The 17,917-nt window shown below is 33.1% G+C and overlaps 1 protein-coding gene across 1 annotated transcript; it reads left to right on the top strand.

The window, feature by feature from the left end:
• The first annotated feature begins 2 nt into the window (after positions 1-2).
• Positions 3-10,255, top strand: LOC113511101 (nuclear inhibitor of protein phosphatase 1). Its single transcript, XM_026894690.3, has 9 exons — positions 3-169; positions 429-643; positions 2,101-2,209; positions 3,169-3,271; positions 4,774-4,857; positions 5,986-6,196; positions 6,879-6,981; positions 7,453-7,544; positions 8,313-10,255. The coding sequence occupies exons 1-9, from the start codon at positions 141-143 to the stop codon at positions 8,408-8,410; spliced, it is 1,044 nt and encodes a 347-aa protein (XP_026750491.1). The 5' UTR covers positions 3-140; the 3' UTR covers positions 8,411-10,255.
• Positions 10,256-17,917: the final 7,662 nt, after the last annotated feature.

Genomic DNA, 17,917 nt, shown 5'->3' with positions numbered 1-17,917 from the left:
ATTGTGTCCATGGTGTGGTTATGTTATGCGGTTTACTTTTACTGATCATTATATTTATTTATTTAATGAAAATACTATGATTTCATTAATGTTGAACGTACTAATAGTGTAACAATATCTTGTGTACGTTATTTGTTACAATGGCGAATCACTACGAGGTTCCTAGCTGGTAAATTGTGTTGTTTATAAATGGACCAACCTAAATGGAACCGTGCCATCATTCAATTTAGCTTGTATTTATATTTAATTTGAATATTATACTGTTTTCAGTAGGCATTAATGTAGTTTAAAGAACCAACTAGATGTTTACAATGAATTTGAAGTGATAATAACCTATGTTTTCATATCTTTGTAAAGTTATTGATATGTGAATGCCGCTAGTTGCGGCTCTTGCTTATTTTGATATTTTCATAAAATTTTTGTTACAGGGCTGGCAAGCCACCAACTGGGCTGCATTTGGATGTGCTAAAGGGCGATAAATTGATACAAAAATTAATGATTGACGAGAAAAAATGTTACCTATTTGGAAGGAATCCTCAAATGAATGATTTTTGTATAGATCATGCCAGTTGTTCAAGGGTGCATGCTGCATTTGTTTATCACAAACATTTGAATAGAGCATTTTTAGTAGATTTGGGCAGCAGTAAGTATTATTTACCAAATTATTTATTTTTGCTGTTTGAATCATTTATAAATAGTATAAAATAAAGTTACTGACTGCATGTTTATTTCTCTTATTATTTGTAAATAATTCAATAGATTGAACAACATATATTGGTTTTACTGTATGCCCTTTAATGGAAGATTTGTATGTACAATATATTTTAACTAAACTTTTGTGTAAGTAGATAAATTCAATATTCCATAATAAACTTACCAAGAAGTGATTTTCAAAGCTTACACTAGCTAACCTTTTAGAAATAAATAAATCGAAATAATACACTATGCAAAGCTAGGTAGGTTGCTAGTGTTTTATATAAGTAATCTGTAAAATTAGCATACAAGCCACTAGGTGGGAAGCAATTACTATAATATAATATGTATTTTTATAATAAAATAAACTATAATATGGCAGGATTTAAAAGAAATCATTAGACATTATAACAGTAAAATTATAACACACTTGCTGCGCTTTTGTTGACCAATATGGAGAGGAAGAGAGGAGAAGGGATTGTTAATAATGGCATTTTAACTGCCTTATTATTAACAATATTTCCTATTATGCTTGTGGTTAATAATTATTGAATTTGTCACTATAGGCCAGCAGAGCTGTTTCATCCTCACCTATTATCCCTCACTGGTGTACCTGCAATTTATACCAGTAAAGCTGGTGGGCTCATATTTCATTTTAATCCATTAAAAAATATATGGAGAAGTACATAAGCTTTTAAATAAGTTTTAAATTATAGAAAAACTAGCTTTTAACTGTTACTTTGTTTGCCTGACTGAGATTTACATTAACTGGGATAAAAAGTAGGCTATGTCTTTCTCTAACATGTATAGTATTTTATTTTCAAAATTTTATAGTGATTGGTTAAGCTGTTAAGAGGTAAAAAATAAATAAACTCATTTCCACATTTATAATATTAGTAATGATATCACTCAGGGTTTGCTGGAAGAGAACTCTTACAGAGTTAACCTCACCTGTTGTACATCTTTATTTAATATAAATTATATGTTTATAATTGTGTAAAATAACATATAAATAAATGATATTAGGAAGTAAGGCTATAATATTAGTTAGGATTATGTTGTGTAAAAGATACTAATACATTGTGTTAGTTATACTATATCAAGTATGTTTCTTTTTTGAAATAAAATGGAATGGTAACCCTGCCTGTGCTAAAAGTATACACTCGCGTAGCACCAGTGAGGGATGATAGTTGAGATGAATGGGCAGGTCAGTTAGTCCATCATGAGGAATACACCTGGAATCCAACATGATGGTTTTCTGAGGGGACCACATGGAAGTTGACTCTATATTGCTAACAATGGGTCTGGTAGTCCGCATTACTAATAATCCCTTTCTCCCTTATCAAGTATGTTGTTAACATGTATAAATTGTGTTAAAATTAGCAATAACAAAATTTATCTTTTTAGCCCATGGTACATATATTGGTAAGATGAGGCTAGAAGCAAACAAACCAACACAATTGCCCATTGATTCAAACTTTCATTTTGGAGCATCTACAAGAAATTATATTATAAGGTAATATTATATAATAATATTATAGTATTGTTTATTGTGTAATTTATTATAATTATAAGATATTTAAAATTTCAATTTTGTTATATGTCAAGATTTAAAAAAAAAAGTTTTACACATAAAATTGATTTCATGAATGCATACAGTAGCAGTACTTACTGTTCCTAATACTTAATACCAAAGAAAAAAGAATATTATTCATTATAATTGTTATTTTCAACTGAATTTATCATTAGTGATATTGTACATGTGATAGAATAAGACAATAATATCTGGCATCTTATTCTTTCTCATGTATACATCAACAAAAATATATAAGGATGGATAACCATCCTTTCACCAGACAGAGACTTTGTACAAAAGTCGATTGCTTGGGTACATCTATCCCATTCGTGTTTCTACTGTGAAGCAGTTTTGTTTGCATGGCTGTGTTTCGGTTTGAAGGGTGATATGGCGTGAATTTACAGGGTACAGAGGAATAACACCTGAATCCTCAGGAATGGCAACGCATTGGGGGTATCATGAGCGAAACAGTATACTCTGTTATGTCCATGGTTCTGCTCATGTCTATAGGCGACGGTTACCACTTTCCATCAGGTGGGCCGTCAGCTTGTTTGCCATTCTAAGTTGTATAAAAATCCTTCTATTGATAATTTGTTACTAAATATTATTAGGTTACCATACACCAGTAACACTTATTAAAGATTGTGTCCTACAGAAAAAAATGAGTACAATTGTAATTTTGATTTAAAACCTAAATGGCTGAATTGATTTTGATAAAGTTTCTGTAAATCAATCTGTAAGTATATCCTTTCATTAAAAAAAAAGAATTTTCCAAATCGGTTTAGAATTGACGGAGTTATGTCATAACAAACATAAAAAAGAAATACAACCAAACTGAGAATGGCCTTCTATTTGAAGTCGGTTAAAAAGTAAGTTAAATGGCAATACATTTTTTTTAGGGAGAGACCAACTGGCAATGCTCGTGGCATCATGGAAGATTTACCTAATACAGAACAGGAAGGTGCTCTGCTTGGATTGCCGGAGACACAAACTGAGCTAGATGTAAGTTCATTTATATCATATATATCTTACATTTGTTTTGTAACATAATCAGTGGGGAAAGGTATCCCCGATAAAGTGATATGTTAAACTTTATATGCAGATATTAAAGCCAATATATACCAAGCAATATACTAGCGGCCCGTCCTGGCGTCGCACGGGTGGACATTTTTAACATTTCCCTTCACTGCTCTGCTCCTATTGATCGTAGCGTGATGAAAAGTATACTATAACCTGCCTAGGAGTATGAAGAATAATTTAACCAAGTTCGTTAAAATCCGTCGAGTAGTTTTTGTTTCTATAACGAACATACAGACAGACAAAAATTTTACTGATTGCATTTTTGGCATCAGTATCGATCACTAATCACCCCCTGATAGTTATTTTGGAAATATATTTCGTGTACAGAATTGACCTCTCTACAGATTTATTATAAGTATATATATTTGGGAGTTTGCATAAAGAAGGGCGTTTTAAGGTTTCATAAGGATCGGCAACGCGCGCGTGACATCCCGAGTGTTACAGGCGCCGATAGGCATCGGCGCCTGTAACACTACTACGGTAACTACGGTAACTCCGTTTACTATTAGATGTGCCATATGTTTGTTTGTCACCAAATGTAAACCTACATATCCTATACACATTTCTTACATTTGTTATCTATCTCTGATAGAAAAAATAGCCTTAATAATTGAAAATAAGAAATAGAAAATAATTCAAAGTATGTAGGGTTGAAACAGCACCATATCACTGACACTGCTCTGATTTTTTGTTTATCAATCATTTGTACAAAAGTCGATTACTTGGGTACCTCTGTCCCATTCATGTTTCAACTGTGAAGCAGTTGTGTTTGCATGGCTGTGTTTCGGTTTGAAAGGTGGGATATGGCGTGAATTTACTGGGTACAGAGGATTAAAAAAAAATCTGAGTCCTCAGGAATGGCAACGCATGGGGGGTATCATGGGCGAAACAGAATACTCTGTTATGTCCATGGTACTGCTCATGTCTATAGGCGACGGTTACCACTTTCCATCAGGTGAGCCGTCAGCTTGTTTGCCATTCTAAATTGTATAAAAAAATATGTATATATGGCTTTGCTATGAGTGTATATTACATGTACATTGTTTATTTCTGATGTTTTGTATTATTATTATACTAGTTTTTATCCGCTATTCGTCCGCGTGACCGGGATATGCTCAATGACCGGAATGAAAAGTAGTTTCGGTCCTTTATTCCATGTAATACCTATATACCAAATTTTGTAGTTATTGGTTAACTCTTTAAAGGTGCTAAGTTGTAACAAACTATCAAATTCATTGTCATGATATCAGCCATTACGTTTACTACAGGACATAGGTTTTCCCCATAAGGGGGGGTTAGTAGTAGTTGCCACGCTTGACAGGTGAGTTGGTAACTCACTTTCACTTTTATAATATTAGTAAGTACAGAAGCAAGTTATGAGCATATTTTTTATAGATATCAATGTGGTCTGCTTTTCTTTTCAGAATTTAACGGAATTTAACACTGCACATAATAGGAGGATATCCATGTTGGGTATATCAACTGATGATGGCACAGATGTACTGAAGGTAATTATTTTAAAATGTTTTTGGAACTTAGTATACTAAATAAGCTGACAGCTAGGGTTGCCAAATGCGATTATAAATTTTTACCCAAATGTCTATTATTTTTCTCGAGATTAATATGATTGACTGTCGCATTTACTCAGTATAAACTTGTATCGTTTTTGTCCTCGCTCTCCTCTTATTCCATCTTTTTAACTACCTTTATTAATCCATTTTATTGTATTTACGTACCGCTATACACTTTAAAAATACGAGGGTCATTTTAAAAGTTCTTAGCCTAACATGGTGAAAGTCATTGGTTTTTTTTATAACTACCCTCATTTTGTAGTTACATTATTTAGCAACAAGTATGCACAGTTTAGTTTGTTCACGGTAACTCATTGTTTGTTTACACGTGACATACCGTAAGTCAAGTCAGAGCTATTTTTGAAAATGGACAAAATTGAACATCGTACAGTGATAAAATACCTGAATTTGAAAGGTTTAACTCCAAAAGCTATACATGAAGACATGTCTGCTACTTTGGGTGAGCCCGTCCCGGCTTCGCACGGGTGGACATTTTTACATTTTAAAGTGACCATTAAGGCTGCACACGCGACGGAAGCTTAAAAATGGAGTAACACAGTAATCACATTTCGTCACGAGACTGAAAAATTATTATAACCATTATGTTTAAAAGTGGTAATGGTAGCGATTTATGGGCAAAATATTAATGATAAAAGGTTATGGCAGAATAGCAAAGGGAGTGTTACCTCACCCTCTTTGTTATTCTGCTAACCACCTCTGAGCCGTAGTTAGTTTTTTTTTTAACAATTGTTAACATTGGAAAATGATACTTACTGAGATGAATAAAAATTACATATTTTTTTGAGTCTTTTATTGAGTCTTAGTCCGCGTGACGATATATTCACTGATTAGAACAAAAAGTAGCCTATGTCCTTCTTCGTTCCATAAAGTACTTGTATACCAAAGTTCATTGTGGTTGGTTAAGCAGTCACGATACTAAGAGGTTTGTTATCTCTTAGTATCGTAACTGCTCAACAAATTGTAACAACAACAACCGTGACTGCTGTACAAAAAAAAAACATTTTTACATTTATAATTTTTGTAAGAATTATTATTAAATTGTAGCCGCCAGCAGGCACCAAGCGGTCAGCGTCAATGCCGGCCGGGATAACAAAGAAGGTGAAGAGAAATGTCTCCTTCAACGAGGAGGTGGACATCATCAATCCTGAGGACATTGACCCTACCATAGGCAGGTTCAGGAACCTGGTCAAGTCTACGATTGTACCAAATGCTAACACACCACCAAGGAAGCTGAAGCTGCAAAGTGCTGACGACAGTAAGTCATGTTTTTAACTTATAACTAGTATCTGCCCTAGACATTACATATTTTTTTTTATAACTGTAGTAATCAAGCGGTTACCTTAGTCAAGACTAAACACGTATTTAATAATAATAATCTATCATAAGTTTAACTATATTATGGTTAGACCATATATATCTTAATACTGTAAATAGACTGCTAGGGGGAAGTGATTATAAGTAATGGGGACTACCAACCCCAAAGGTTGTCTGAAAGAGATTGCTTAGCGATAAGACCGTCTTTTGTATCTCTTCTCATTAACTGTATTTACTATTTTGTAAATGGTGCAATAAAGCATAAATTAAATAAATAAAACCCCACTACTAAAACATAGCGATATAACCTATCAAGTTAACCTCCCCTCATTCCCCACTGGAAACCATTGTGTTGAATTCCAGATGTATTCATCACGATGGGCTTATTGACCTGCCTTTTCATTATCACCTGTCATCCCTCACTGGTACTCCGCTAGCGTATACCGTTAGCGCAGACGGAGTTACCATTTCCATTATCCAATAAAATAAAGACCGCTAAAACCTGTACACATAAATTTAAACCCTATTATACTATACTACGGTCAAATATAGCAGTAAACTTTTCTGAAGTAAAAAAAAGAAATAAAATACAAGAAAAGTTAAGAACCTATATTTTTTTCCAGGTCAACACCATCACTCACTTCGATTGCAGGAGATATCTAGAGGGAATAATTTATATTCAGATCTTCCAGCGCCCAGTTCCCATCTCAGTCTTATCGGTGCAAGGTAATTTGTTCTTTATAGGCATCATGTTATGGTTGAGAATTCTGGCGAACATGAAATTATTTAAATTCAGCAGCCATTGTTGTCAATCGACTTCAAAAAGTAGGAGATTCTCAATTCGGTAGTATTTTTCTATGTTTATTACCTCATAACTCTGTCAGTACTAAACCGATTTTAAAAAATATTTTTTTATCTAAAGGGATAACCTTATAGATTAGTCCTATAGAAATTTTATCAAAATCGCTTCAGTAGTTTAGTTTTTAAATCAAAATAGTTGATTTGTCCACATTTTAAGTAAATTTTTTTTGACACAATCTTTAATTATAAATTTGACTTGATGTACTTATGCACATTAAAATCCATACATGATTTAAATGCACGTTCATAAGGAAAAATTAAAAAAAAATTACAAATGATTTGCTTTCCTTTTACACCTTAAGATAATTATAATATTATGTCTATTGTATAAATCAGGTTGGGTCTCTCGCTGCCGAATCCAGCGCCGGATGTTGAACTAGAAGGTCCAGAGCCACATCTTAATATACACCCACCTTTACCAAACTCTGGTAAGATGAATAAAAAAATAAATATACAAAATATTATTAAAATAAGTATGAACATGACAGGTGTTAGAGTTTTAATGCGATGTATGAAGTGCCATGTTCCCGCATAAAATGGGTCATTCCTATAACCAAGGCCCTTTCTTTCCCGCTGTTGTAAGTTACTAAGGGAACTTAGTGGTTGAAGGATAGGTAGCAGCGTCCCTCTTAAAACATCAAAAACGTTAACTGCGGTTGCCTACCCGCCTGCTAAGCGTGGCAACTACTGACAAAAGTCTTCTTATGGGGGAGGCCTATGTTTAGCCGTGGACAGTTAATGGCTGACATAATGATCTTATTAAGTGCATTTTAATTGGCCCGTTTAAAGAGCCTTTTTTTTAACCATATTCTAACTTAGCACATAGGATGCTATATGTATTGATTCATGCGGGTAAAGCCGCGGGATACAGCTATTTTATAATCATCATCATCATACCAGTCATTATTTGTCCACTTTTGAATATAGGCTTCCCCCGTAGACTCTCATAAGGTTGCCGTGTGGCTTGGCATAAAACGGGCCATTCCTTCCTTTCCCTTGGGTGTCGTAAGAGGCGACTAAGTAACAGACTAAGAAAGTTAATGGTCGAGGGATGGGCAGCAGCGTCTCTCTTAAAATATCACCAAAAGCCAACTGCGTTTGCCAACCCGCCTGCCAAGCGTGGCAAAAGTCCTCCCAATGGTTAACTGTCATAAGGAACAGCGCTAGTTTGTAATATTAATAAATATTTTCTTCAGCTCCAGAAGAAGCCGGACCTTCGAGCGAGCCGAAGAAGAAGAAATACGCGAAAGAAGCCTGGCCCGGCAGGAAACCAGGGCTCATTCCGGGCGTGTGAATATAACGCATATTTTGCTAGTTCTAGACATAAGAGCAAAGCAATTGGTGGCTAATATTCGGCCAATATTGGGTCAATGTTTGGCCAATCAATACTTGGCTAATTTGGGCCAATATTCGAATTGTTCGGTCAATAGTTAGTCAATACTTGGCCAATATTTGCCTCACTTTTATTCAATTTGAAACGGAGATTATCAATGCGATAATTTCTTTTTCTGTACATTATACAATATCATAGCCAGTAATGATTACTATGATTCTTTTTTAAGTCAATGCTGTCTACTTGTTAAGTTGAGTACCGTAGTAATTTTATCACGATTGCTGTCTTTTTTATAGTTGTTACACAATTTTAATTTGTATAAGGTGATCTTTGCTATGCTTTTATTTTACGTGTCTATTTCGTAAACAGTCTAAACAGAAATATATTTTTTAAATAAATTAATCAATAAGAATAAAACAAATTGTGTAACACATTATTATTATTATTATATTAGAGGGCAGTGGACTGTGATGAGGTGATAAATGATGTACACACGGATTTTAGCAGAGAAAATATAATGAAAAGCGACCCCAACAAGAAAAACGTTGTTAAAAGATATAAGATCGAAATTATAAATTAACAATATCATTTTAAAAGTAAATCTGTTTAAAAAAGTATGTAATAAAATATAAGGCGTTTGCATTGGCCGGTCGCCAATATTTTATTTATTTTAAATTAGTTCATTTGTTTCAGTAAAAAATATATATAATAGAGATAGATTGTTTATCAAATGAGTAAAAATAAACAGTACGTCAAGTAAGTTGTTTTAATTTAATGTGTATTAAATTATGTGGATTTCAACCGACGTTTATTAGACGTAAATAATTATTTTTGTGAGATCACCTCATCAATTAATTTACCGTTACATATATATAACAAAGTGATATTGTAACAAAGTTTTATATATTAATCTATTCTTCTATACTTTGCATATTTAATAAACAATTTTGGCAGATATTTATATTCAATATAACAGTACATAAAATGATCAAATAGAAAAAAAAATTGTGTTAATTGACTGTGTATTGTTATAAATTATTGTGTATCTTATTTTAAATAGTTTTATTTAAAATATGAATATAAATATAATAGTGTACAATAAAGTATAAACCTTTATTGTACACATAAATTACATTGTTATAATTTATATTAAATAAAGACAGGCGAACATAACTCTGTAAGTGTTCTCTGCCAGCATGCCTTGAGTGGAAAGGAGCATTAATTACCAGCGAGCAGTGTGCGTACAATTAGAACTGGGAACATTATAGTATTAGTACTTATTATTTTTATACATTTAATATAGTTAATTACGAAATGACATACCACAACTGTTTATTAAATATACATAAAAAAGTATGTAAGTAAGCAATAAATTTAGAAATATGCTCACGACCCTAACAAATCAATACCAAATACGGTTTTTGTATGTATGTACAAGGGATAAAACAAACCATAGGAAAATTAAAATTGAACGTCAAAATATAGAAAGTTTTAAACGAAGAGTTTACCAGTGTGAAATAATAATTTATCACAGTTGGTATTTTTTGTATATAAATGTCATAAGTAATTCTTCAATTACCAATATAGTTTTGGAAATACAGGTAAACTCTCGATTATTGATATTTGATTGAAATTCGTTGAAATAGAAGCGTTTCTGATCAGTTGTATTTTATTAAGACTTACATAACATATTTGAAACACAACCATCAAATATGAACTGAATATTTGTACATTTGTATAGAAAAATTCCTACGGTATGTCAATGAGCTGTGAATAAGTCTTAAAATAAAGTATGCAATAGTTTTATATTGTCTTTTATTTATCGAATTTGCCCATATTTTCATATATTTGAATGTGAGGAAAATTAAAGTAATTAATTACTTACTGTTCTCCTTATGCATCTATGCATTCGAATACTAACCTCTCATTCATAAAAAAATAAAACCTAGCACAAATCTATATTAGCTATTGAAATGTTTTGTCACTTCAAAATTAAGAATTTAGCATAAAAGAAAAAGACACTTTGAACCTAAAATAAGATAAAGAGAGATTTGAGTTTTTATTAAAACAATTAACAATCTTACTTTTATCCTTTTAAAGGCCCTAGTTACATTATTCAATATATAATTTATTTGTTATTTTTTCCTTTATTTAACTGCCTATTGTGTGGCTGTGTTTCGGTTTGAAGGGTGGGATATGGCGTGAATTTGCAGGGTACAGCGGAATGACACCTGAGTCCTCAAGAATGGCAACGCATGGTACCCGGACGAGACAGTATGTGTGTGTACTGTTATGTTCATGGTACTGCTCATGTCTATAGGCGACGGTTACCACATTCTATCAGGTGGGCCGTCAGCTTGTTTGCCATTCTGTCGTATAAAAAAAAAAATATATAGAACAAAAACTTAAAAAAGTTTTAAAAGTAGTTGTTTAAAAAAATACAATATATTTTTTTTTTATTATAGTGGGCTATTAGGGAAATGGTTATTGTTACAAAGGCAAGTGGTCAAAAGGATGTCAGATTTCACCTTGTATACACTGTTCGTTGCAACATGGTGCGGATGACAGATGACATTTTGTTGACAGTTTTTACACGACCGCTCAAAAAAGGAGTTGTTTTCAGTTTTCATATATGTATAATAGTGTCTTTGTTTTTTTTATGGGTGATAATGGAATGGTAACTCCGCCTGCGCTAATGGTATACGCTAGCGGGGCACCAGTGAGGGATGATAGGTGAGGATGAAAAGGTAGGTCAGTTAGCCAATCGTGTGAATACACCTGGAATTCAGCGCAATGGTTTCCAGATTGAACCACCACAAATCCTATTGCTAACAATATACCCTATCGACCTGATAGGGTATATTGTTAGCAATAGGACTGGTAGTTTGAATTACTAACAATGTCTTTATTCTAAATGTTTGAACAGATTTTGATGTATGTGGTATAGTTTGAAACCTAAAAACCATTACGTTTTTGTCAGGGCAATCGTGTTTTTTAATTTTTACCATGAAAGATTATGTTTGAATATTGAAAACAATCTAATAATAATATTTTTTAATGTCTGTTATCTGTACCAGAGCTGTCCAAACCATGGCCCGCGGGCCACATGCGGCCCGCCAAAACTTTTCTAACTACTACCAATATTGATGTTGATGTTGACAGAATTGTAAAAGATAAATTAATGAAAAAGTAATACAATAACAAAATAATGATATTATAACTGCATTTTGTTTTTACAAATATTTTACGGCCCGCTAATTAATTAAGTAATTTTTTTAAGGCCCTAGATCTGAAGAATACTGTGAATTCTTTATTGTGCATACTGTGGTAATTACAGGTTGATAGGTAGGTAATATGGTGTACAACACAGTATACCCACCACGGGCGTACAATATTAAAACTATAAAAAAATTACATTATATAGTCATTACAAATAATTAAAATACATTACAATAAACAATTTTAATGACCTTTTTTTATTATTTATTATTAAAATATTTTTTCAAATTATTAAAACATTTCTCAACACGCCACTCTTTAAATTTGTCAAATTGTTTATTTTCAAGCTTTCGATATATTTGGGTAGGTGATTGTATACTCGTATGGCCACATAATACGCACTTCTACTACATATTTGACTTGGTCAAGGGTAAAAAGAAATCGTCTCGTATCTACTTTGGACAGCCCTGATCTGCACCATGTTATATTGTGCGGAGTATAAGTTAGACGTATACTTTGAGTAAACGCAAGCAGCCCTAATGCATTATTAATTGCATTTCGTTGCCGCAACGGTGTAACACAATTATATGTACTAATTACATTTGCCCGCTCCCTGAGTATTGTGGTTACTGAGGTAATTGGCAAGTTAACGTACGTTCCATACCTCTCAGGCACATGTAGTATAAGAGATAGTTACAATACTATATACCAGAGGGAGACTTTGTACAAAAGTCGATTGCTTGGATACCTCTGTCCCATTCGTGTTTCAACCGTGAAGCAGTTGTTTTTGCATGGCTGTGTTTCGGTTTGAAGGGTGGGATATGGCGTGAATTTACTGGGTACAGAGGAATAACACCTGAGTCCTCAGGGATGGCAATGCATGGGGGGTATCATGGGCGAAACAATATACTCTGTTATGTCCATGGTACTGCTCATGTCTATAGGCGACGGTTACCACTTTACATCAGGTGGGCCGTCAGCTTGTTTGCCATTCTATGTTGTATAAAAAAAAAATAGCAGGGATGGCCGACTTGACTGGACCCAAGATCTACTGTTTACTGACGAAACCCTGTGCGATCTACCAATTACATACTTCTTGAAGTCTGAAATGAAACAACATAGTTTAGTACACAATTATGTAGTATTGTAATTTCTTTTATTTTACTAAGACGAAAAATATAAAACTGAAGATTATTCTTAGTAACTACTTATTTAAGTTAGTAATGCTTACAGCGTCTGAGCATCTTCCGCTAGTTTAGCAAAATATTATACTTTTTGTCTTGCCATAAGCGACTGGACTAATAGTCGTGATCGACCGGTCGATCGCGATCTATCGGTTGGCCACTCCTGCCGTATGGGTTTTTATTGGGATGAAAATGGAATAGTATCTCCGCTCCTGGTATCGGGATATGTTGGCGGGGCATCAGTGAAGGATGATAAGCGGCAATAACAGGAGGTCAGTTCCTTCTTAAAGAACTCATCAAGTATTAACCACGACGGTTTTATAGGGAACTACGTATAGGTCGACCTGATAATTAGGATAATTAGTTAGCAAAGCCGCTCTAGTTTTCGTTACTAACAATGTCTTATTTAAGAGGAAAGGGATTTTTAGTAATGGGCATTTAACAGTTCCAATGCTAGCAATATACTGTATTAGGTCGACATCACGGATCTTCTTGAAAATCATATTGGTTAAATCTTGTCTCATCACGATGGGCCATCAAATCTACTATCATCCTTGCCTAACATCCTTTACTGGTACTCCGGCTAGTATATACCGATCTCATGGGTGGGCCTACCATTAGATTTTCACTTTTTAAATAACAATCATGATTATTGTATCAGCCTCCAAATAGGCCTCCCCCTATTTGGGGGATTTACCAATAGGCTTTGGTGTTATTTTAAAAGAAACACTACTACCCATCCATCGACTGTTAAGTTCCCTTAGTCACTCATCAGCCTTTTACAAAATTCACGGGGAAAGAAGGGCCCATTCTATGCCGGGACCTCACGGCATTAAACAACAACCCTTATATAAAATAGAAATATTACATTACTGTTAAAAATAGAAAGTCAGTTATTGATTGTAACGTATTCTGGAATTGATACAAGGTGCGCTAGACATATTGAAATTGTGGGCGACGAGACAGCGTGTCCGGAGCCAGGAAACTGTGACATTTTGATATGCTTTCACAGTCAACCAATTTCTGTACAAAGGGTATGGAAATGGTCTCTTTTCATTTTGAAACTGACATAGATGAAAAGGCACGCAAATCGACTAAATTTTCTGCGTGTAAATATATAACATAGGGCGAAGTTGAAATTAGTTTATTATAATAATAACTAGCGATGCGGCCCGGCTTCGCACGGGTAGATAGAATTTTGGAAAATAATATTATTTTATTCCAATCGATCAATATATCAAATCAAGATCCAATAAAAATCGAGGGCAAGAATTATATGACATTTCCTTACTATCTTTACGACTATCTTTAGATACTTATAATAATTTTAGATTGTATTCCAAAAATAACGTCGAAAAACCAGTTATTTTAATTTAAAAACTAAACTATTGAACCAATTTTGTAAAAATTAGGGCCAAGCTGAGAATATATCTTGTTAATTAAAAAAATAATCGTCTAACTCGAATTATGAGGACGACAACCGGAGGATTCAAAAAAACGAAATTTTGTTAAAACTAATTTAATTCTATAAGTTACAGTATAAAATTCTTATTCCTAATTATAATTAAAATCACTGCCCAGTTCGAAATGTGAGCCAGGAGTGCAATTCCTATACCTAACGTTCATAACTGACGGAGTTATGAGGCAAACAAATATAGAAACAAAATACAACCGAATTGAGAACCTCCTTTTTGAAGTCGGTTGAAAATGTGTATAAAAATAAGTTAAATTCTTACAAAATTCAAAACTGGCATCTAGATGGATAAGCATAAATCGTGATTACGTAGACAGATGCCTGCAAGTTCCAACTCTTCGCGGTATTTGTTAGGGAGGTTGTGGGGTAGTAGGGGGTGGGAGAGAATTATTGTATATAAAACGTGAAAGCAGTAGTTCAACGTAATTTTTTTAACTATATTATATAATGGCAGGGTACCAGTAGAGCATGAATTCGGGGCAGGGATATCGTGACGAATTAAAGAAAAATGAACCTCATGGTTCGGACTTGGAGTGCCTTCCGCACTCGCCCCTGCGCACGTGCTCGGTGAAGCTGTAAAGGCCATTTGCAACCAACAGCATAAACAGTACGAAAAAAAAATCATGGTTAAGGAAAGGAATCATTAATATTTTACTGAACTAGATGTTATTTTGCGAAGGTCCTTGTCACTGGTTAGTTGAAAAAACTGTTTTTCAAAACCTGCTGTTATACGAATTTTCTTAAATAGGTTTAAAAAAAGAAGAACTGTTTTCATTCGTGACAACTTATTGAGGAAATTCAAGACAATTAGTCGCGTACACCCTTAGGCAACCGCTCACTTTGACGGCTCAAGATAGACTGATTTTAAAATGGCTATTGATAAGTCAAGGGAAGCACAAGTGTTAACTACGATAGATGGAATGCCAAGGCAGCACTAAGCCTTACAGTGCTAGGGTATAACAGTGCGTGGACTGAGGTTGAGGACTAATACAGAAAGTTGGGGGAGATGGGATTGTTAGTAATGCGGATTATTAGTTCCATTGCTAATAATATATGACTCCCCTGGAAACCATCGTGCTGAATTCCAAGTATATTTATTCATCACGATGGGCTAACTGACCTGCCTTTTCATCCTCACCTATCATCTATCACTGGTGCTCCGCCGTCGTATACCGTTAGTGCAGGCAGGGTTACCATTCCATTATCATCTATTAAAGAAAAAATATAGAAAGTTGTAGAGAAGATTGTAAGGTTATTGTTACCAATAACAATAGTCAATTAGTACAATTGGTAACAATAACAATAGTCAATCTTCGAATGTTGGCAGTCATACACATTAATGGTAGCAAATTGAACAAAATAGTTCTAATCAACTAAATAAAGGAATTTCTAGTTATAAGGGAGCCTCATTGCTAACTATCTTCACGTGGTTTCCTCTGAAAACAAATTTTCACATTTATAATATTGGTAAAATGCAAAGATATTTTTATGCATAAAAAAATAAAATAATTATCAGATAGAGTTGTACTTCTGCTACCGTTGTTTTTGCTGTAACTCTGACATTCCTCAGACTGGCACCTGTTGCTACAGCATAACTTGGTTAGTTAAGTTTACGATACCACCCACCTGTACACTGGGCTTCATATTTATGTATCTCGAGAGAGGCGAGGCTCATACGCTTAAGTGAATGTTATTAATGGCACCTTTACATTAATTGGAAATTGTTATTTGGTACCTAAATTAATCAGAACGTTAGGGGGTTGAGACGGATATATACGGATATTAGCAATGGGTATGCTATTCTTCCTTGCTAGCAAATATATAACTAGTCTGGCCATAAATACTGTTACATAAAAACTTTTTTTTTCATCTTTTTAATTATTTTGAATTTAGAACATTGGCAAGTAATGTAATTACTTCATAAAAAAATGTATTTTCATTTGTAACAGAATTTGTGGCTGGACTAGGTATTTATTATATATAGTATATATACATACTTAGAATGCCATACGATCTCTCTTAATTACTAAGGTGTTATATTCAATACTAAAGGCAGTTTTATACAAGATGTGTTCACGTGTTTTGTAAAAATATAAACAGATTTTAAAAAATGGTTTAGAACGGAATTTCAAGCCAAGTTATTTTGGGTAAGTTCTTAAGTTTTATTGATAAAATATTTGTTCAGTTTTATCCTTTAGGTACTTCTAAATCCTATAATTTATTTAGGATTTTAAAACTAAGTACATATTACCTAATTTGTTTATTATTTATTCTTTAAATTGCTAACTTTTTGATAGACTTAATATACTTGGCTTAGTAGCTTCAAAATGAGTTTCCTTAAGTATTTTCGCAATTATATATTATCTATACTAATATTATAAAGAGGAAAGATTTGTTTGTCTTTTTGTAATGGATAAACTCAAAAACCACTTAACCGATTTTGAAAATTCTTTCAATTATAGAAAGCTACACTATCAGCGAGTAACGTAGACAATAATATATTATTTTAGAAAATACTATTTATCTGTACGAAGTAGAGCCGAATCGTTAAATATTGAATAAGATGATAAGCTCCATTGAAGAAAAGTTTCTGTAATATAAATACTCCCTTCCATCTAAAGGTTATCTGGAAGAGATCACTTTTCGCGATAAGGTAACTTTTTTTTTCATTTTTGTTATTTATTATATTGTTTTCTTAGTGAAACCTTTTCTTGTAATTGTTTATATTTATATTTATAATAAGTTTACTACTGGAATCTTTTGGGGGAAATTTTATAGCGTACTTAATATCTATCTACTTGTACTCGTATGAGGGTGTCGCATTCTGAAGTCAAGTTTCTGGGCCGCAGTGGGTATATATTTATGAAGGATTTTAACGCAGCTTATTTTTTTGTACCACTATAAATATTATATACTTGGAAATGGTTATTTGGTACCTACACTAATATATTATATATTTATCGATGGATTTATGAACCAACCGAAACACTAATTGCTATCCCGTCAGTATGTACCTATTGATAGCACAACACGTATTTTTACCCATTATATATATATATATATATATATATATATAATATATATATATAATAATTTGAAACTTAGTAGTTAAAGCCAGGATTAGTCTTTGGGATAATTAAACTGCAGTCTAGTATTATCTCCTAAGACATTAGCTACGGCTTAATAAATATTAAGCACTCTTACAGAACAAATAGGTGACTGTACCCAAGAATAGCAGTTGAAACTATTTTTAATAAACGTTTTCATTATCTACCAGTAACAAACTCACTTAATTGTTAATGTAGTTGCTTCAAGTTATGATTAATTAAATGGTTTTGTCTTTGAAAGGTTTATTCAAAGACAAAATCTTAAAACTTTTTTACTGGTTAGTTGATTAGAATTATTTTGTTTAATTCCACTATCTATGTACTATATGTGCGACTGCTATTACTCAAAGATCGACTACAATTAGCATTACCAGAAGTACTAGAAAATTAATTAAAAAAAAAAAACTTAATTATACCAAATAAAAAAAAAAGATAATAATGAACAGGAAAGTATTATTGTTTGTTTGTAATGGATAAACTAAAA

This window comes from Galleria mellonella, unplaced genomic scaffold (genome assembly GCF_026898425.1).
Source record: "Galleria mellonella isolate WM207_F2 unplaced genomic scaffold, CSIRO_AGI_GalMel_v1 utg133, whole genome shotgun sequence".
NCBI classification, from domain to species: domain Eukaryota; kingdom Metazoa; phylum Arthropoda; class Insecta; order Lepidoptera; family Pyralidae; genus Galleria; species Galleria mellonella.
Note: the sequence above shows the minus strand (reverse complement) of the source record. Positions and strands in the feature narration are given on the sequence as shown.

Excerpts from the sequence above, each read along its gene's own strand:
- LOC113511101 (XM_026894690.3), top strand. The coding sequence starts at position 141 with ATGGCGAATCACTACGAGGTTCCTAGCTG. Across the intron at positions 170-428 it reads CACTACGAGGTTCCTAGCTG|GGCTGGCAAGCCACCAACTG; the intron begins GTAAATTGTGTT and ends TTTTTGTTACAG. Across the intron at positions 3,272-4,773 it reads AGACACAAACTGAGCTAGAT|AATTTAACGGAATTTAACAC; the intron begins GTAAGTTCATTT and ends TTTTCTTTTCAG.